At 39.9% G+C, this 20,499-nt stretch overlaps 1 protein-coding gene across 1 annotated transcript; it reads left to right on the top strand.

Moving 5' to 3' along the window:
- Positions 1-333: 333 nt before the first annotated feature.
- LOC112265405 (uncharacterized protein C11orf53 homolog) lies at positions 334-14,245 on the top strand. The gene is made up of 5 exons (XM_024442678.2): positions 334-477; positions 3,362-3,462; positions 9,224-9,263; positions 11,828-12,123; positions 12,900-14,245. The coding sequence occupies exons 1-5, from the start codon at positions 468-470 to the stop codon at positions 13,296-13,298; spliced, it is 846 nt and encodes a 281-aa protein (XP_024298446.1). The 5' UTR covers positions 334-467; the 3' UTR covers positions 13,299-14,245.
- The last annotated feature ends 6,254 nt before the right edge of the window (positions 14,246-20,499 follow it).

Here is a 20,499-nt window from a genome sequence, read left to right on the forward strand (position 1 = left end):
AAACTAGGCTACTAAAGCATTACACCTGTTGCCTTTACTTAGTGCGACTGAAACTTTTTCGATATATAATTTCAATCTTTTAGATTGATAGCCTGAGGGGACATTTGACAGTGTAAAAAAATACTTGGAGCCCAAATGGGCCTAAAGACTTATGAAAACATGTTTCAAGGTAACAAAATAGAATGCCTTCCGATGAGTCTCTTAGATGCTTGTGCTCTCCTCTAATCTAGACTGTAGATGCAAATAGTCTAGAAACGTCCTACTAATCATTTGCATGGAAAAAGGTCATTTGGAAAGCTCCGTACACTCTCCATCAGTGGAGTGTGTGAAGGATTCCATAAAAGTTTCCAGAGGTGGAAAAGGCTTGTCTTTAGTAGGATTTTGATCATAGGTACATCTTCACTTTCACTGGAATAGAGGACTGGCTTCCTCAGTTGTTGTAGTACCAGACCTGAAACTGCAGCATCATGGAAACCGGTAAGGCTAAATGCAACCATAAAACTGATTCATAATCATTTATGAGATACTTCCATAGTATATGGTTTTGTCAAAACTATCATCATCCATAAAAAGCGAATGCCATTGTCCTTAAAGGGGTGATAATGACATACTTAACTAGCATAACAATCTGATTTATGCCATTGTCATTTTTGGAAATTACTAGTATCGTTCAATATTAAAAAGTTTATGAATTCAATTACCTGTAAAGCTAACATTGTGCTTTGTAAAGTATTGGATTGGTGTACTGGATTGTATGTTTCATACTAAAACTGAAAGTATAGTACTGTAGAGTATTGCATTGGGGAATATGGTAACAGTTTGTGATTTGAACATACATATGATTGTTCATTAATTATATCTAAAGATGTCAATACTTAGCTGCGACTAGTGCAGAGCATAAAGGACATGATGATGCTGAATAGTATGCAGATATTGTTTTGGTATTGGGTGTCCGGTATCCAACCCTCTTTTCAATTAATAAATCATTAACATGGATATCAAATATGGCAACACCTAGAAAACGATGTCATTATGATCCGATTCCAACATCATTTTCTGAATTTCAAAACTGTTTGGCCTTATGATGATCAACGTGGCTATAGTAAAATAGGAACGTATCTTACAACTCCATTCATAAAGCTTAGATCTTTTACATACTGTACTGTTTTTTTTTGCATGTGATTTCCTTTTGCATGTTAAAGTGCAAATATAGTCTATAGTATGCTCACTAGGAATATGTTCAGGGGTGGGGGTTGCCTAGAGATCAGGCTGGAGACATATTTACTGTTGAGATTCATGGCGTATATAAGAATACATATTGATACTTTTGATACTTCTATCACTTGGCCTATTTCAACTACTTAAAATGTGTGGGGGGCTATCCAGTGTATGACTATGCCTTCACTGTTAGACAATGGTGCATGTTTGTACAAAATTACTTTTTTTTTTTCATATACAGTTGAAGTCGGAAGTTTACAAACTTTGAGTCATTAAAACTTGTTTTTCAACCACTCCACAAATTTCTTGTTAATCAACTATAGTTTTAGCAAGTCGTTAGGAGATCTACTTTGTGCATGACACAAGTCATTCTTCCAACAATTGTTTACAGACAGATTATTTAACTTATAATTCACTGTATCACAATTCCAGTGGGTCAGAAGTTTACATACACAAAGTTGACTGTGCCTTTAAACAGCTTGGAAAATTCCAGAAAATGATACCATGGCTTTAGAAGCGCCTGATAGGCTAATTGACATCATTTGAGACAATTGGAGGTGTACCTGTGGATGTATTTCAAGGTCTACCTTCAGACTCAGTGCTTCTTTGCTTGACATCATGGGGAAATCAAAAGAAATCAGCCAAGTCCTCAGAAAAACATTTGTAGACTTTCACAGGTCTGGTTCATCCTTTGGAGCAATTTCCAAACGCCTGAAGGTACCACGTTCATCTGTACAAACAATAGTACGCAAGTATAAACAACACAAGACCACGCAGATGCCATACCGCTCAGGAAGGAGACGTGCTCTGTCTCCTAGAGATGAACGTACTTTGGTGTGAAAAGTGCAAATCAATCCCAGAAAAACAGCAAAGGACCTTGTGAAGATGCTGGAGGAAGCAGGTACAAAAGTATCTATATCCACAGTAAAACGAGTCCTATATCGACATAACCCGAAAGACCGCTCAGCAAGGAAGAAGCCACTGCTCCAAAACCGCCAATAAAAAGCCAGACTATGGTTTGCAACTGCACATGGGGACAAAGATCGTACTTTTTGGAGAAATGTCCTCTGGTCTGATGAAACAAAAATAGAACTGTTTGGCCATAATAACCATTGTTATGTTTGGAGGAAAAAGGGGGAGGCTTGCAAGCCGAAGAACACCATCCCAACTGTGAAGTACAGGGGTGGCAGCATCATGTTGTGGGGGTGCTTTGCTGCAGGAGGGACTGGTGCACTTCACAACATAGATGGTATGATGAGGAAGCAAAATGATGTGGATATATTGAAGCAACATCTCAAGACATCAGTCAGGAAGTTAAAGCTTGGTCGCAAATGGGTCTTCCAAATAGACAATGACCCCAAGCACACTTACAAAGTTGTGGCAAAATGGCTTAAGGACAACAAAGTCAAGGTATTGGAGTGGCCATCACAAAGCCCTGACCTCAATCTTATAGAACATTTTTGGGCAGAACTGAAAAAGCGCGTGTGAGTAAGGAGGCCTACAAACCTGCCTCAGTAACACCAGCTCTGTCAAAAGGAATGGACCAAAATTCACCCAATTTATTGTGGAATGCTTGTGGAAGGCTAGCTGAAATGTTTGACCCAAGTTAAACAATTTAAAGGCAATGCTACCAAACACTAATTTAGTTTATGTAAGCTACTGATCCACTGGGAATGTGATGAAAGAAACAAAAGCTGAAGTAAATAATTATCTCTACTATTATTCTGACATTTCACATTCTTAAAATAAAGTGGTTCCAAACTGACCTAAGACAGGGAATTGTTACTTGGATTAAATGTCAGGAATTGTGAAAAACTGAGTTTAAATGTATTTGCTAAGGTGTATGTAAACTTCCGACTTCAACTGTACTTCAAGAGGTTCATAGAATTTGTTCTAGCAATGCACTTGAAGCATACAAAATGTTAAACCTTTGTATCAATATAACTACAATTTTAGGCTATCCTTGTGTTAGGAGTGTATGGAGATCTTTTTAATGATCTCATAATTTTTCATAATCCCCGCAGAGTAATGAGTGTAGAATAATGTATTAAATTGTATTACTTCACACTCGAAATAATGAGTAAATTATATCTCTGTGTGTGTGTGTATGTGTGCAAAACATTTCTCTCTTTTTCTCCTCCAGAGTATTCTAAAAGGGCCTATCAAGGGGTTAGGGTCAAGCACACAGTGAAAGATTTACTGGCAGAAAAACGACAAAGACAAACAAATGGACCAAGATATAGTGTGAGTAGTCAAAGTAAATCTTGTATGACTCGCTTTTGCAGGATTTTTTTTATTTTGTATTATTTATTTATTTATTTTCATGACCATAATGCCGACCTATAAGTCCCTCGGTATTGTGCCTTTATTTTTCCACTTCTCAGCCATGAGTGAAAGATAAGCCTATGGGTAAATAACAGAACATAGGGTTAAGAGAGAAAAACAAAGCCAAGAAGACGCATGAGAACCCCACCATGAGCAGGACAACAATAATACACAATGGCTAATGGTCATGACCTCTAGAAGTTGTGAGGAGGATAGCTAACACAAACCCTTTTTTGGTCTGCCAGGTTGGTCTATGCAAAGTCAGATTCTCGCACACCTGCCAACCGATAATGTTCTCCATGCAGGCCACAGACAAGCCAGTCATTGTTTCCTCAGACATAGCACAATCGGCCTATGAGACATATGCCTGAGCAAACAGGATAAGCTTTTCATCTCCCAAGCTACCTGTCAATGACCTTTACAGGACTCCATTTGTTTTCTGTTACCATTGGCATGTCCACTCGGTAGACACTAACTACACTCTTCACGGAGAGAACCTGATGAGGCATAAACAAACTGTGAGGTAGATGCCATTAGTTTCAACATCGTAAACCATAAGACATGCTTTCACACTCTGTGACCAACCTCTCATGCCTGGACTGTATGGTACTTTTGAAATATCAATATCTATGCAGAAATAACAAATTGTTAAATTCATGTTGAATCTCCACAGACTACAATTTGTTTTGAATATCAAGAAACGACCTTTGTGACAGAACAAAACTAAATGTGATGTTGAATCGGAAGATTGGGTTATAAGTGATATTTCATTTGTGCCCAAAAAACACTGGTAAATTCATAATAATGTCATGCAAAAATGTCAGAGATTTGCCAAATGACTTCTCTTAGAGGTCAATGGGTCCAAAGAAAACAGCAGCAAAGATCACAACACCAGGAAGTACTGCTCTTATTGCTTAATAATGATTTGAGTCACTATTTTCCTAAACAAAACTAGATTGATGTTGTCAACGCCAACACCGAAACCTCTGCTTGAAAGCGAAAATGTAATAGACTTGGGTTCTGTCATACTTAATTAACAGTATAAAGGGAATACTATTAACTCAGAGTTACAGATATCATCTTGTGGATGGATTGGTAAGACCCTAGGTTTACCAAGCCATCAACAGTTTTTGACGCTAAATTAGATTGGATTATATTATACTCAATATCCAATGATACTGTGTGTTTATGCTTTATTCTAGTAGATTCTCTGTCTTCCTTTGTAAACATGGGAGGTGTGTACCCAGGTTCATGGGTTGAACAATACAGACTAAAGACACATACAGATAACAGGGTGATGGGCCACACTATCTAAAGGTTGCCTAGACTTTCTCTGATGCTCTCTCTCTCTCTCTCATTCTAGTTTGCAGTCTTTTATCCTAGGGAGAAAGGCCATTGATAGACGTTGGCAAACTTTACCCACAAAGTGATTCAATTCAAGTCGCAACATGGACCCATAGAAATCAAAGGGAAATACATTTGACAACAGTCATGCTGCCTCAATGACAGGACATAGCCCGTCTTACATAATCTCAAGTAATAATGAACTTCAAGTTTTATAAAGAGGAATGTTAAAGAGATATAACCATATATACGCTGCTCTATTCATTTGTACATTATAAGACTTGTGACACAAGTAAAGACCTCTGACTTTCAGCATCAAGGAATGCTGAGAGAGAAATGGCATTAGCCAGCTCTTCCTTACTCAATTACAGTAGCCAACACCATATGCAGAACTGCCTGAGGTTCGGACCTTATTAGGGCCAGCTGGCCATTCAGTGTATCTTCACTGTTATTGTGGAGGAAAGAGTACTTTTCAAGGGTCTGTTTTTGTTTTATTTGTAAACACTTGGGTATCCACACATACTTCATATAATGAATCAGAGTAAATAGTCATGTAGAACTAAAATATGTGCACACTAGTATGCTCCCAAATGCTCGGTCTTATACGGACAACATTTTGACTGGTAACTGTTTTTTCTTTAGGACAGCCTTTTCACCAAATACATCTGCATATAAAAACTTAAAGAATGACAACACTATTTTCAGCATCCTTGTAGGGACCATCAACTTTTCTTTGGCAACTGTCATACAACACATTGCAGCCCAACATTCTTCACAGATCAGCTCTTCATGAAGACCTGTGGCTGGTGATGTTGGTTGGTAGTTGTGGTTCCGTTTCAAGGCATTAGCGACACCCCAACTGTATTTTTTTGGTAGTGCATCAGCAGTTTTCCTCTTATGTGGTGTCCTGCAGCAAAATCTCGCTTAGAGCCCCCAAAATGCTGTTGTTAGGTAGTTGTTAGCCTCCCCATGCAGGATTATTGTGTCTCTCCATCAGGTGCTTTGCTGTGAACTGGGCGACCATGACGCTTTAACAACATGATTTCCATACACAGCCTTCGGAGAAGCACTGAGGCATAGCCCTGGTCCACATAGGGAAGTCTTGGTATGGGCAAATTGCATTCAAATCCAACCCTCAAAATTTGCTTACCTTCCAGCCAACACAGCTTAAATGCAAACAAAAGAGAGCTTGTCCTCCTTTTTAACCCTTGGTGTGTGTGTGTGTGTGTGTGTGTGTGTGTGTGTGTGTGTGTGTGTGTGTGTGTGTGTGTCTCTCTCTTTTTTTATCCCTGTAAGTGTACAGTATATCTCCCTTTCTAACCCACATACAAACATTTTTACTATACATTCTAATAAGCTTGCTATAAATGTAATGCAAAAAGTGTCTTCAATAACCATAGACAGAATGGAGACTTGTCCTTTCTATATTTTACTTCAGACTCCACGGTACCCAAGAGGATAATAAAGCCATTAAGAAGTGTATTAAACCCCATAATGAATAATTTAACTGACTTCTGCATTATAAGCTCTTCGTAATGCTATCATAAACGTGACACAATGCCTGCTATAAAAGTGCATGGTGATTAATGTTTTTCAGTCTGTAATGATAATGATCATGACCTGATCTGTTTTTTTTTATTTCATAGAATGTCACTGTATACATTGTTACTGTCCATGTTATGTGTTCACATCAAACATGAAAAATGCCAGCACTCACTTGGGTCACACTTTTTTTAGATAGTCCATCTGTAGCTGCTCTACACATTGTAATACTATCAACACACTATATACTGATAAGCAACTGTGTGCTAAGGTTGCATTTAGGTTTAGGTGTAAGGTTTAGAATAAGGCTAAGGGTTAAGGTTAGAGTTACGGTAAGGGTTACGGTTAGGGTTAGGTTAAGGGTAAAGGTTTAAAATTAGGGTAAGGGTTAGGGTTAGGGTTAAGGTTAGGGTCAGGGTTAGGGTTAGGGTAAGGTTTAAAATAAGGGTTAAGGTTAGGGTTAGGGTAAGGGTTAAGGTTAGGGTTAGGTTAAGGTTTAAAATAAGGGTAATGGATAAGGTTAGGGTTAGGGTACGGGCTAATGTTAGGGTTAAGGTTAGGGTTAGGGTAAGGTATAGAATAAGGGTAAGGGTTAAGGTTAGGGTTAGGGTTAGGGTAAGGTTTAGAATAAGGGTAAGGGTTAAGGTTAGGGTTAGGGTTAGGGTAAGGCTTAGAATAAGGGTAAGAGTTCAGGTTAGGGTTAGGTTTAGGGTTAGGGTTAGGATAAGGGTTAGGTTTAGAAGATTTCTTTTTAAATGTTACTGATAGTCTGTACACTCTTAGAAAAAAGGATTCCGAAAGTTTTTTTTTGCAGAGGGATAGGGTACTACCAAGAACAATTTTCATCTGAAGAATCCTTTTTGGAAGACAAGGGGTTCTTTATAAGGCACAGGGTTGTACCTAGAACCTTTTTCATGCTAATAACAATGTTATTTGATGATTCTTTAGAAGGAAAGAAGGATTTTTGTTCCACATAGAACCATTCTGAATTATTTTTTCATTCTTTAAATAGTGACTGAGCATTAATCTTTACCTCAATGTTTAAACTTGAACATCATTGTGATGTATTGGAGGAATGGGCCAAAATACCAGCAACAGTGTGTGAAAACCTTGTGAAGACTTACAGAAAACATTTGACCTCTGTCATTGCCAACAAAGGGTATATAGCAAAGTATTGAGATAAACTTTTGTTATTGACCAAATACTTATTTTCCACCATAATTTGCAAATAATTTCATTCAAAATCCTACAATGTGATTTTCTGGATTCTTTTTTCATTTTGTCTGTCATATTTGAAGTGTACCTATGATGAAAATTACAGGCCTCTCTCATCTTTTTAAGTGGGAGAACTTGCACAATTGGTGGCTGACTAAATACACTTTTTTGCCCCACTGTATCTGGGGTACTGCAGATCCTCCAGAACCCTTCACACGGCTATCATTCTATAAGGAAATAAATGATGAAGTGCAACACGAGAGATCAGTGTTCATTCATGTCTATCAGAGCAGAGAGGGAGAGAGATCATAGAAAGTAAATCTCGTTCCAGTTCTGTGAGAGACACAATCATGCGTTGGTCTCAAACATAGGTTACAATGTTGCGTAAACCATTAACCCTGGCCGGCCCAACCAGTAGGATAACTAACAAAGAATCAACTCGAGGTAGCTTTTATTCAAATTTTTACATTGCAAAAAGTGCCATGAGAGGTGCCGGATCTGGCCAAATAGGTCCCAGAACAAAACAGTCTAAAAATTAGAGGTGCCAGATCCTGTTCCGGCAGGATCCAGCACAAATTAAGCACTGATTTGACTGAGTTACAGTTCATATAAGGAAATCAGTAAATTGAAATAAATAAATTAGGCCTTAATCTATGGATTTCACATGACTGGGAATACAGATATCAATCTGTTGGTCACAGATACCCTTAAGAAAAAGTAGGGGCATGGATAATTAAAACAATCACTATCTGGTGTGACCACCATTTGCCTCATGCAGCGTGATACATCTCTTTTGAGTTGATCAGGCTGTTGACTGTGGCCTGTGGAATGTTGTCCCACTCCTCTTCAATGGATGTGTGAAGTTGCTGGATATTGGCGGGAACACGCTTTCGTACATGTCTATTCAGAGCATCCCAAACATGTTCAATGGGTGACATGTCTTGTGAGTATGCAGGACATGGAAGAACTGCGACATTTTCAGCTTCCAGGAATTGTGTACAGATCCTTGCGACCTGGGGCTGTGCATTATCATTCTGAAACATGAGGTGATGGTGGCGGATGAATGGCACGACAATGATCTCGTCATGGTATCTCTGTGTATTCTAATTGCCATCGATACAATTCAATTCTATTCGTTGTCCATAGCTTATGCCTGCCAATACCATAACCCCATGGGACATAATTCCAAATTCTCTAAAATGACGTTGGAGGCAGCTTATGGTAGAGAAATTAACATAATATCTTCTGGCAACAGCTCTGGTGGACATTCCTGTAGTCAGCATACCCATACATAGTCTACAAGGACAAACCAAAGAACCCTATATAGTTATACTTAGCACATTTTTTCATAAGTGTAGGTAGTCTGTAGTGCATCTACAGATGAACTATCCATATAAATTGTTACCCTCACTTGGATGTGCGTAGCATTTCTTGAAGCTTTGTTTGAATTTTCTTTATATATCGGCTTGTGCCTTCCTCACCGCGTGTGTGGTGGCATGTTATGTGTTACCAGAATCAGACCTGTTTTTATAATGCCATGGATCCAGGCTTTAATGTTTTTCTGTTCTTTCATTTTTAGGGAGGAACATCCAGTCAATCGTCATTTGTCCAAATGCCAGGTGAGAAAAATCTCTGGGTAAATTATGTAATTATTGATGAGTCCCACTGACCTATCAACTCTGCCAATAGTGTTTGAGGTAAGGGAAGGACAGTATTATAGACAAAAACGTTCAAATGTCACATTCAATAGCAAAGTTCTGAAAAAGTGGAATAAAACTCAAGGCACAAGATTTTCAAGTAGCCACCAGAGCTTTGAATGTGTACTCCACACTTATAATGTATGCTTTGTTCTGATAGCTACTGCCCACTGGAAACATTTTCCTGCAGGTATAAGGCTTTATTACTTATTAGTTCTAAGCATTTATGAGCCTTCATAAGATTTATAATATGTTATGTCTCTCAATGTAGGACATGTTTTACTGGCTCAAAAATGTTGTTATTTAGTCAGGATTTTATGAGATTATAAAATCACAATATAAGGGCGTCATATATATATTTAGGAGAAATCTTACAATGATTAAAAACATTATAATGCATTGTACCTGGGCGGCGGGTCACCGAGATGGGGCGGAGGGTTGCCTAGATGGGGCGGAGGGTTGCCCAGATGGGGCGAAGGTTTGTCTAGATGGGACCTGCTAGATATGACAGCAGGTCGCCTAGCGGTTAGAGCGTTGGGACAATAACTGAAAGGTTGCTTGTTCTAATCCCCGACCTGGAAAGGTGAAAAAATCTGATGTTCTGCCCTTGAGCAAGGCAGTAAACCCCCACAACTGTTCCCCTGGGGCTGAACATTTTAATTTAGTCAGCCCCCAGCACCTCTCTGATACTGAGGGGTTAGGCTAAATGCGGAAGACACATTTCCATTGAATGCATTCAGTTGAGCAACTGAGTAGGTATCCTTCTACCTGCAGGCTGTAAGTAAAGTGTACAAACCATTCATATACACTACCTGTCAAAAGATTTAGAACACCTAATCATTCAAGGGTTTTTCTTTATTTTCACTATAATAGTGAAGAAATCAAAACTATGAAATAACATATATGGAATCATGTAGTAACCAAAAAAGTGTTAAACTATATTTTATATTTGAGGTTCTTCAAATAGCCATCCTTTGCATTGATGACAGCTTTGCACACTCTTGGCATTCTCTCAACTAGCTTCATGAGGTAGTCACCTGGAATGCATTTCAATTAACTGGTGTGCCATGTTAAAAGTTAATTTGTGGAATTTATTTCTTCCTTAATGCATTTGAGTCAATCAGTTGTATTGTGACAAGGTAGTGGGGTATACAGAAGATAGCCCTATTTGGTAAAAGACCAATTCCATATTATGGCAAGGACAGCTCAAATAAGCAAAGAGAAACATCAGTCCATTATTACTTTAAGAGATGCAGGTCAGTCAATAGGGAACATTTCAGGAACTTTGTAAGTTTCTTCAAGTGCCGTCGCAAAAACCATCAAGTGCTATGATGAAACTGGCTCTCATGAGGACCACCACAGGAATGGAAGACCCAGAGTTACCTCTGCTGCAGAGGATAAGTTCATTAGAATTACCAACCTCAGAAATTGCAGCCCAAATAAATGCTTCACAGAGTTCAAGTAACAGACACATCTCAACATCAACTGTTCAGTGGAGACTTTGTGAATCAGGCCTTCATGGTTGAATTGCTGCAGAGAAGCCATTACCAAAGGACATCAATAAAAAGAAGAGACTTGCTTGGGCCAAGAAACATAAGCAATGGGCATTAGACCAGTGGAAATTTGTCCTTTGGTCTGGAGTCCAAATTTGAGATTTTTGGTTCCAGCTGCCGTGTCTATGTGAGACACGGTGTGGGTGAACGGATGATCTCTGCATGTGTATTTCCCACCGCAAAGCATGGAGAAGGAGGTGTTATGGTGTGGGGGTGCTTTGCTGGTGACACTGTCTGTGATTTATTTAGAATTCAAGGCACACTTAACCAGCATGGCTTCCACAGCATTCTGCAGCGATACGCCATCCCATCTGGTTTGCACTTAGTGGAACTATCATCTGTTTTTCAACAGGACAATGACCCAACACACCTCCAGGCTGTGTAAGGGTTATTTGACCAAGAAGGAGAGTGATGGAGTGCTGCATCAGATGACCTGGCCTCCAAAATCCCCGACCTCAACCAAATTGAGATGGTTTGGTATGAGTCGAACCGCAGAATGAAGGAAAAGCAGCCAACAGGTGCTCAGCATATGTGGAAACTCCTTCATGACTATAGGAAAAGCATTCCAGTTGAAGCTGGTTGAGAGAATGCCAAGAGTGTGCAAAGTTGTCATCAAGGGAAAGTGTGGCTATTTGAAGAATGTGTGCTATTTCATAATTTTTATGTCTTCACTATTATTCTACAATGTAAAAATAAAGAAAAACCCTTGAATGAGTAGGTGTCTAAAAAATGTCACCGGTAGTGTATATATATTTTTCCATTTAGAATACACTTTTATCCAAAGCAACTTACAGTAGTGTGTGCATACATTTTGGGTGGCCCCAGCCCAAATCACACCCCACGATCCTGAAGTTGCAAGCTCCATGCTCTACCAACCGAGCCACACAGAACCACTTGTTACTAATGTTTTCTACCTGGTTCCCTTTACAACAGGGTCTCACATGATCCCTGGCTACTACAGCATGAGGCGACCCTTCATCTCTGACTCGGACTTCTCCCCCAAGCAGTTTTCAGCCGATGTCTACTCCTCATCCCTTGGGGGCAAGCCTCTGGGTTGTGATTCATCAGCCATGTCGGGATACTCCTCCTTCATAGACAGCTACTACCAGGAAACGTTCGGAGACTACCGCAGTGCAGCCTTCTCCACCGGAGGGAGCTCCATCTTCCCCAGCTCCGCCCTGTCCAGTCTGCTACCACCTTTCTCCGGAGAGTCCCCTCACTTCCTCCTGGTAAGGCACACTATCAGTGGTTAGTGCCGGTAATAGAATGGGACTGTTGAGATATGGCTTCACATTATGGGCCTGTTTCTTAAATATGGTTTCAATTCTAGTCCTGGACTACGAAGTGAGTTCAAGGCTAGACTAAATGCAGGAAACAGGCCCTATGTGTATTTGTGTTTTATGTGATGTGAGATGGTGCAAAGCATGTTAATAGCGCTAGAGGCTGGAGCGCGTAGGGTACATCCAAATGAGCACATATTTCACACAAGCATGAAGGAAAAAATAAATCAAATTCCACAAGTGAAAGTGTTTTCCTATGTTACTGATTGCAGTTCGAACCCAGATCTGTGAGCTACACAAGGCTTTGTTAGCCCACTGAGATAAAGCCTAGACATTAGCTCAGGGAGCCAACACGTCTTCAGCAAGGTTAATTTTATTTGATATTTAACTAGGCCAGTCAGTTAAGAACAAATTCGTATTTACAATGACAGCCTACACCGGCCAAACCTAGACGACGCTGGGCCAATTGTGCGCCGCCTATGGGACTCCCAATCATGGCTGGTTGTGATACAGGGTGTCTGTAGTAATGCCTCTAGCACTGAGATGCAGTGCCTTAGACCACTGCGCCACTCGGGAGCCAATCATCACACTCGCGTGGTTCCAACCCAACTCCTTTACACATACATTTTAGGATATTCCGCAATCTGCAAAACCAACAAAAAATACACATTTTTCCATCATCTCTAACACATCTCTATCCTTCCCCCTGTCTGTTTCTCCTGCAGAGAGATTCATGGGAGCAGTCAGTGGCAGACCCAGTGACCCAGGGAGAGGGCTTGTGTGCAGACAGCCTGAACTCTGTTCCAGTCTCTCTGCCCAGCCCCGACCCTCCTGGGAGCCCCTCACAGTACCGCTGCTCCACCCGCAGCTCCTCCATGACCTCGGCACAGCCCTATGCCCTTCACCCTCTGGAAGAAGTACACTATCACACTTCTTACCCTGCTGTCTCCACTTTCACATGTCCTTCCTATATGACTGTCTCCAACGACCTAGCCTCCAAGATGGCCCCTCTAGCTAATGAGGACTCTGACAGTACCCTCGCCACACATAGTGACACTCACACGTGGGTGAAAGAAGATGTCGGAAGCTCTTGGTCACCATATGAGATTCGGAGGACTTATTGAGTCACTTTGGAAACATCCTGTCCTTCACAGAAAACCAAAACAATGCTGATGCAAGCGACTCAGCTCCTTTTGATCCAAATATTTGACTTTGTAGACTTTGCTTATCACTTTATAGAAGTACAAAGTGAAACTTGTACTTATTTGACCCTCCTAAGTCCCCTGGTGACATACAGTAATAGCCGGGCGCACACTGGTTTTATCAATGTTATTTACACGGCATTTCAATGAAATTACCTTGAGCTAACATGGAATAGACATTGAATTGACATTTATGATTCAGTGGTTAGACCTAAAATGACTTTGCCTGTGTTCAAATGTTTGAAATAGATGTGTGTCTATACCGTCATTATATTAGAAAAACATCATTTTTATTTATATACTGCCATATATACGACAATTACGATGAACATGTGACAACGATCTTTATTTTTGCTAAAGGTTGTTTTACTTTAACGTTCTTTTTTTTAATATCATCTTGTTGTCTGAATTAATAACAAAATCAGAGTTTGTCAAACTGTATCTGCTTCATGTTAGCCTTTACTCAACGACGCTTTGGTAATGAATATGTGCGTTTTTTAAAATCTTTCGTATCTTTTAGGATTTTGTTGCAAAACATTCGTTAGTAGTAATAGGCAGAGGTGACAACTAAATGAAAAGACCGAGGTAAAGACAGTTTCAAGTTCGATATTCGACGGATATTCGCGCTTTCAAACCACTTGAGCCACAGACTCCAAATACGTGTCATGATGTTGGAAAAATTGCGCACAACATTGCACAGGTCTTATTTTCACGATCTAGACATTAATTTGCTTTCCAAAGCTAATAAACACGTGGAAATGTGAACAGCGTCTTGTATTCCTAGTTGAATTAGTTAGGGAGCGTGAACAAAGTACAAACTTTTTTTACATTCAAATTTCAATAGCTCCTTGGTCATGTGACATACTTATTTCAAACAAGGTTCAGAATATCCACTGACTCTTCTTCTATATTGCACACCCTTTAGTTTGTGAATTTCCATCTCACAAGATTTTACATTAATTTTTCCAAATGTAAAGTTTCAATAGCTCCTAGGTTATGTAACCTAGTGACTTCAAACAAGGTTCAGAATGTCCACTGAGTGGGCCTACATATTGCACACCCTTTAGTTTGTCCATATTTATCTCACATGGTTTTCCATGAATTTTTCAAAATGTAGAATTTCAATAGCTCCTTGGTCATGTGACCTAATGACTTCAAACAAGGATGTCCACTCAGTAGGCCTACACATTGCACACACTGATGTTTGTCTACTTTCATCTCATGCTATTAGACTTAAATCTGTAAGCTTTGCAGGCCTTCATTTTACATGGGTGTTTAAAAAAGCGTTTAAGTCAACGTTATGTTCCATCCTCACAATAACTATCTTTCACATGGACACTGAAAAGATCTGCAAATGGCTGTGTGTGGAATGGATCAAGGACAGTGTTCAAACAGAGGTGCTTAAAGGAAGGAGCACAGGTAGGCCTCATGAAAAACAGTGTTTCATATGCTCTTTTTAATCACAGTAATAGGCAGTGATTTGTCAGTCACAGTGAGTTGATAACGTGAAAGAATCATTTTTATAGCATCACTTTCATATACTGTACATTAAGACAAATCCTTCTGCGTTGAGTATTAGAACGCAGTTTACATAACCTGATAATGACTTGATATTTGAGTGCATTCACAACAAGCCACCTGCAGACAACTTACAAAATGCATTATTGCATTTGAGGGTTTGTTTTTCTGATTAAAATAGTTATTTGATGCATGGCCTACTATTTCTAACTGGGAAAATAAATTCCTACGTCTTTTGTGAGTAAAATCCTTTTTCCAAAATTGACTTAGGTACATTTTTGTGAAGAGGTATGAAGGTTGTGATATGGGTCATTTAATAGAAAAATCATTTAAGAGATCAATACATTTCTATATTGCTTCCCCAGTATCTGCATGAACCATCAGGCCAAGTGCTTTTGGTTGACCCTGCTGCTGACAGAAAGAGAAGGAGGAATCGGAACACACTGCATTCCAAATCAGGTCTTAGTTACTCCATTGTACTGGATCTAATACATATTAACATTTTACATGCATTCATAAGTGTAATAGTTTTTTATGACATACTGTGAAAAACTCTCTTGGCTGCTGGCTCTGTCACTTTCAGACATGCACAGAGCAGACTTTAACCACAGAGGTTCCTCTGTAAAGAGAGAGTAATCCAAAAGGCACAGACACACCCCTTGACTTTCAATTGGCACCGTTGACCTGTATGTATTCTCTCCTGATTGGCTCGGTGGTGCACAGTCTGGCAGTCTGACTAAAGTGCCAGAGGTATGAGGAGAGACATCCTCCTTTGTATTTATGGGAACAAATATTTCCTAACACTTTGGATCCTATTCTTGGACAGTTAGAAGACACAATGCATCAATGCAAAATAAATGTTATTACTAATTACTGTCCATGAGTAACCTCAACCTTGTGGATCTGTGGGTGTTTGGGCCAACAAAGTGCCAACTCAATTCTACCAGTGACGAGTCTCTCACGCCCCTATGAACAGGGACACAGGGCAATAGTTTTTCATCTAAACCAGGCCTTTTTTACCGGAGTACACTAACCCCTAATTGGAGCTCTTTTCTTGACACATAGTAGCAGTTTCCAGATAACAAAAATCTACAAAAAGTAGATTGTTGTATGGGTGTATTACATCCTGTGCTGGCCCCATTGTCATATCCATTCTGGATTCTGAGTGGTAAAATCAGAGCTGAAAAATGCCTTTATGTATGTGTATACATTTTCCCCCCAAGACAGAACTGCCAAAGGGGGTGGAGTTGCAATCTACTGCAGAGACAGCCTGCAGAGTTCTGTCATGCTATCCAGGTCTGTGCCCAATCTACTGCAGAGACAGCCTGCAGAGTTCTGTCATGCTATCCAGGTCTGTGCCCAAACAGTTAGAGCTTCTACTTTTAAAAATTCACCTTTCCAGAAATAAGTCTCTCACTGTTGCCGCTTGTTACAGACCCCCCTCAGCCCCCAGCTCCGCCCTGGACACCATATGTGAATTAATTGCCCCCCATTCATCTTTAGAGTTTGTAATGTTAGGTGTCCTAACCTCGGACATGCTTAACACCTCGGCCGTCATACAATCTAAGCTAGATGCCCTCAATCTCACCCAAATTATGATGGAACCTATCAGGTACAACCCCAAATCCGTAAACTCGGGCACCCTCGTAGATATCATCCTGACCAACCTGTCCTCTAAATACACCTCTGCTGTCTTCAACCAGGATCTCAGCGATCACTGCCTCATTGCCTGCGTCAGTAATGGGTCTGCGGTCAAACGACCACCCCTCATCACAGTCAAACGCTCCCTAAAACACTTCCGCGAGCAGGCCTTTCTAATCGACCTGGCCCGGGTATCCTGGAAGGATAATGACCTCATTCCGACAGTAGAGGATGCCTGGTTATTCTTTAAAAGTGCTTTCCTCATCATCTTAAATAAGCATGCCCGATTCAAAAAATGTAGAACCAGGAACAGATATAGCCCTTGGTGCACTCCAGACCTGACTGCCCTTGACCAGCACAAAAACATCCTGTAGCGTACTGTATTAGCATCGAATAGCCCCCGCGATATGCAACTTTTCAGGGAAGTTAGGAACCAAGTTATGAACCACAGGCAGTTAGGAATGCTAAGGCTAGCTTTTTCAAACAGAAATGTACATCCAGTAGCACAAACTCCAAAAGGTTCTGGGACACTGTAAAGTCCATGGAGAATAAGAGCACCGCCTCCCAGCTGCCCACTGCACTGAGGCTAGGAAACACTGTCACCATCGATAAATCTATGATTATCGAGAATTTTAATAAGCATTTTTCTAAGGCTGGGCTTGGTTTCCACCTGGCTACCCCTACCCCGGTCAACAGCTCTGCACCCCCCACAGCAACTTGCCCAAACCTCCCCCATTTATCCTTCACCCAAATCCAGATAGCTGATGTTCTGAAAGAGCTGCAAAATCTGGACCCATACAAATCAGCTGGGCTAGACAATCTGTACCCTCTCTTTCTAAAATTATCTGCCGAAATTGTTGCAACCTCTATTTGTCACACCCTGACCATAGTTTGCTTTGTATGTTTCTATGTTTTGGTTGGTCAGGGTGTGAGCTGAGTGGGCATTCTATGTTACATGTCTAGTTTGTCTAGTTCTATGTTTAGCCTGATATGGTTCTCAATCAGAGGCAGGTGTTCGTCATTGTCTCTGATTGGGAACCATATTTAGGTAGCCTGTTTGGTGTTGGGTTTTGTGGGTGATTGTCCTTGTTCCTGTCTCTGTTACTTTGCACCAGTATTAGGCTGTTTCGGTTTTCGTGTTACGGTTATTGTTTTTGTATTTGATTCGTGTTTACTTTGTTTTCATTAAGCATGGATCGCAATAGCCACGCCGCATTTTGGTCTGACTCTCTTTTGCCTACAGAACACCGTTACACTATTACTAGCCTGTTCAACCTCTCTTTCGTATTGTCTGAGATCCCCAAAGATTGGAAAGCTGCTGCGGTCATCCCCCTCTTCAAAGGAGGAGACACTCTAGACCCAAACTGTTACAGACCTATATCTATCCTACCCTGCCTTTCTAAGGTCTTGAAAGCCAAGTTAACAAACAGATCACCGACATTTCGAATCCCACCGTACCTTCTCCACTATGCAATCTGGTTTCCAAGCTGGTCATGCATGCACCTCAGCCACGCTCAAGGTCCTAAACGATATCATAATCGCCATCGACAAAAGACTCATGTCTATGCAGCCGTATCCATCGACCTGGCCAAGGTTTTCGACTCTGTCAATCACATCATTCTTATCAGCAGACTGAACAGCCTTGATGTCAGCTGGTCCTTGTGTGGCAGGGCTGAAATGCAGTGGAAATGTTTTTTGGTTGATTACAGTTCATTTTCATGGCAAAAAGGGACTTTGCAATTCATCTGATCACTCTTCATAACATTCTGGAGTATATGCAAATTGCCATCATACAAACTGAGGCAGCAGAATTTATGAAAATTAATATTTGTGTCATTCTCAAAACTTTTGGCCACGACTGTACATTTATTCACTCTGTAATAGGGTTGGATCCTATATGCTACTTTTATTGTCCTGTAAATGGTTCGGTGCCTATAATTTAGACTGTGTGTAGAATGAGGCATAAAGGAAATGACCTCTACTAATAAATGACTACTAGATTATAGTGATAAGGAAAACAGCATACAAATTTGGCTTGTGTATTCATTTGCCTATAACTAATCATAATTCCATTATTTTTACATAAAAAAGAGAATACTTCAAAATGAGAAGATCCTGCCATGGAAAAGACGACTGGGCGGATATAAAGTGTAGAGGGGAAATAACTCACACCATGCAGCAGGACACCTTCAGCTCTGGGGTCTTTATAATGCAGGTTTGATAGCTATATTTTCAATAATGAATGGTTAGCTGCTATGTGACAATTAGGTAAAAAACTCTATTTTATTTTTTTGGTGTAGATGGCCAAGCAAGTTGCACAGAACTTCCCCAACATTCCCTCCCAAATTGATATGGAACCTTCAAAAACACATGGAGCAACTGAGAAAAGAAATGGCTGAGGATATACTAAACATGTCTGGTAATGACATTTAATTCAAAGTAAATGTAAATTATTTATTTGTATGTAGTTGTGTGGGACAGCCGTATGTTCAGTTCATGCCTATGATTTCAGAGTTCAACAAAGCCAACAACTGCTTCATGTGTGCCACTGATAAAGAACTTGGATGTGGCCCAAAGACTGACTGGGTTAGTAACTTTATTTAACATGTTTATAATCTTTTGACAACAGTGACGGCATGTAAGACCATTTATGATATAACACAATGGATGGCTAATTCGTCATTCATCAAACTGCATTGATATTTGATATTATTTATAACGTGTTACACTTTGTTTTGTTTTGATTGAATGTTTTGCCTGCCAACTGAGGTTCCATGTGCTGAAACTAGGAATGAAGACAAAACAGTTCAACAGAGTAAAGAACACAAACGGGAAGGGCTGTCTTTGTTGTTGAAAACGTATGCAATACCCCATCCACACTGAAGAGGCTCTGACATGTACCTCAAGCAGGGATAAAGAGAAAGTTAACACGGTGAAATGTTTCATACTTAATTGAAGTTAAGTTTCTGTTGACATGTTGGAAAATATTAAAGGTCTACAATTTGTTTAATTTGTCAATGTTATATTTTTATTCATTGATTTACTGGCCACCATTACTGTGGTTACATGTTCAGTATATGTATTGACCAGCCTACCTCACCAGCTCACTCTCCATCCCTGCTTTGGACAATTAATAGCATGACTCTTGTACTTTGCCCTTTTCCTTTATGGTTGATATTAACGAAAATAGATATTATCTGTCTCTCTCCTATTGTGTACCGCTGTTAAACACTGTGAGAAAAAAAACTGGGAAAATAAGTACTTAGAACTACCAATTATTATAGATAAATATTAAAGAAAAGGGTAAACACAACATTGGACTGAACCACCTAATTGTCAAACTAATAATAATGTACAACAGTATAAAAGATACATGACTAGAGGTTATGCAATATGGATGTATATCCACTGTATGCTTCTTAGGTGTGTAATTGACATGACCAATGAGCTATTGCAAATTTGAAACTATGAAGTCAGCGGACATTAGGTCACATGACCAAGGAGCTATTGAAATTCTACATTTGGAAAACTTTGTGTAAAACCATGTCAGATAAAAATGGACAAACTAAAGGGTGTGCAATATAGAAGGGCAGTCAGTGGACATTCTGAACCTTGTTTGAAGTCACCAGGTCACATGACCAAGGAGCTATTGACATTCTAAATTTTGAAAAATTAATGTAAAACTATGTGAGATAAAAATGGACACACTAAAGGGTGTGCAATGTGCGTCTATGCCATCGGGTTAGCTACAACCCGTTTTGAAAGTGTTTGGAGTAATGGTTAAAGAGCTATTGAAATTTGAAAAATGTCATTTGTCACTATGTTGATGGTCCCTAACTGCTGTTGATGGACGTAAGGAAAACTACAGGAGAATATCCGTCGAATATCCAACCTAAAACTGTCTTTACCTCGGTATGAAAAGTCTTGAATATAATGAAAGACAATCAGAGATGACCATGCACAG

Source organism: Oncorhynchus tshawytscha, linkage group LG13 (genome assembly GCF_018296145.1).
Source record: "Oncorhynchus tshawytscha isolate Ot180627B linkage group LG13, Otsh_v2.0, whole genome shotgun sequence".
Lineage (NCBI taxonomy): Eukaryota > Metazoa > Chordata > Actinopteri > Salmoniformes > Salmonidae > Oncorhynchus > Oncorhynchus tshawytscha.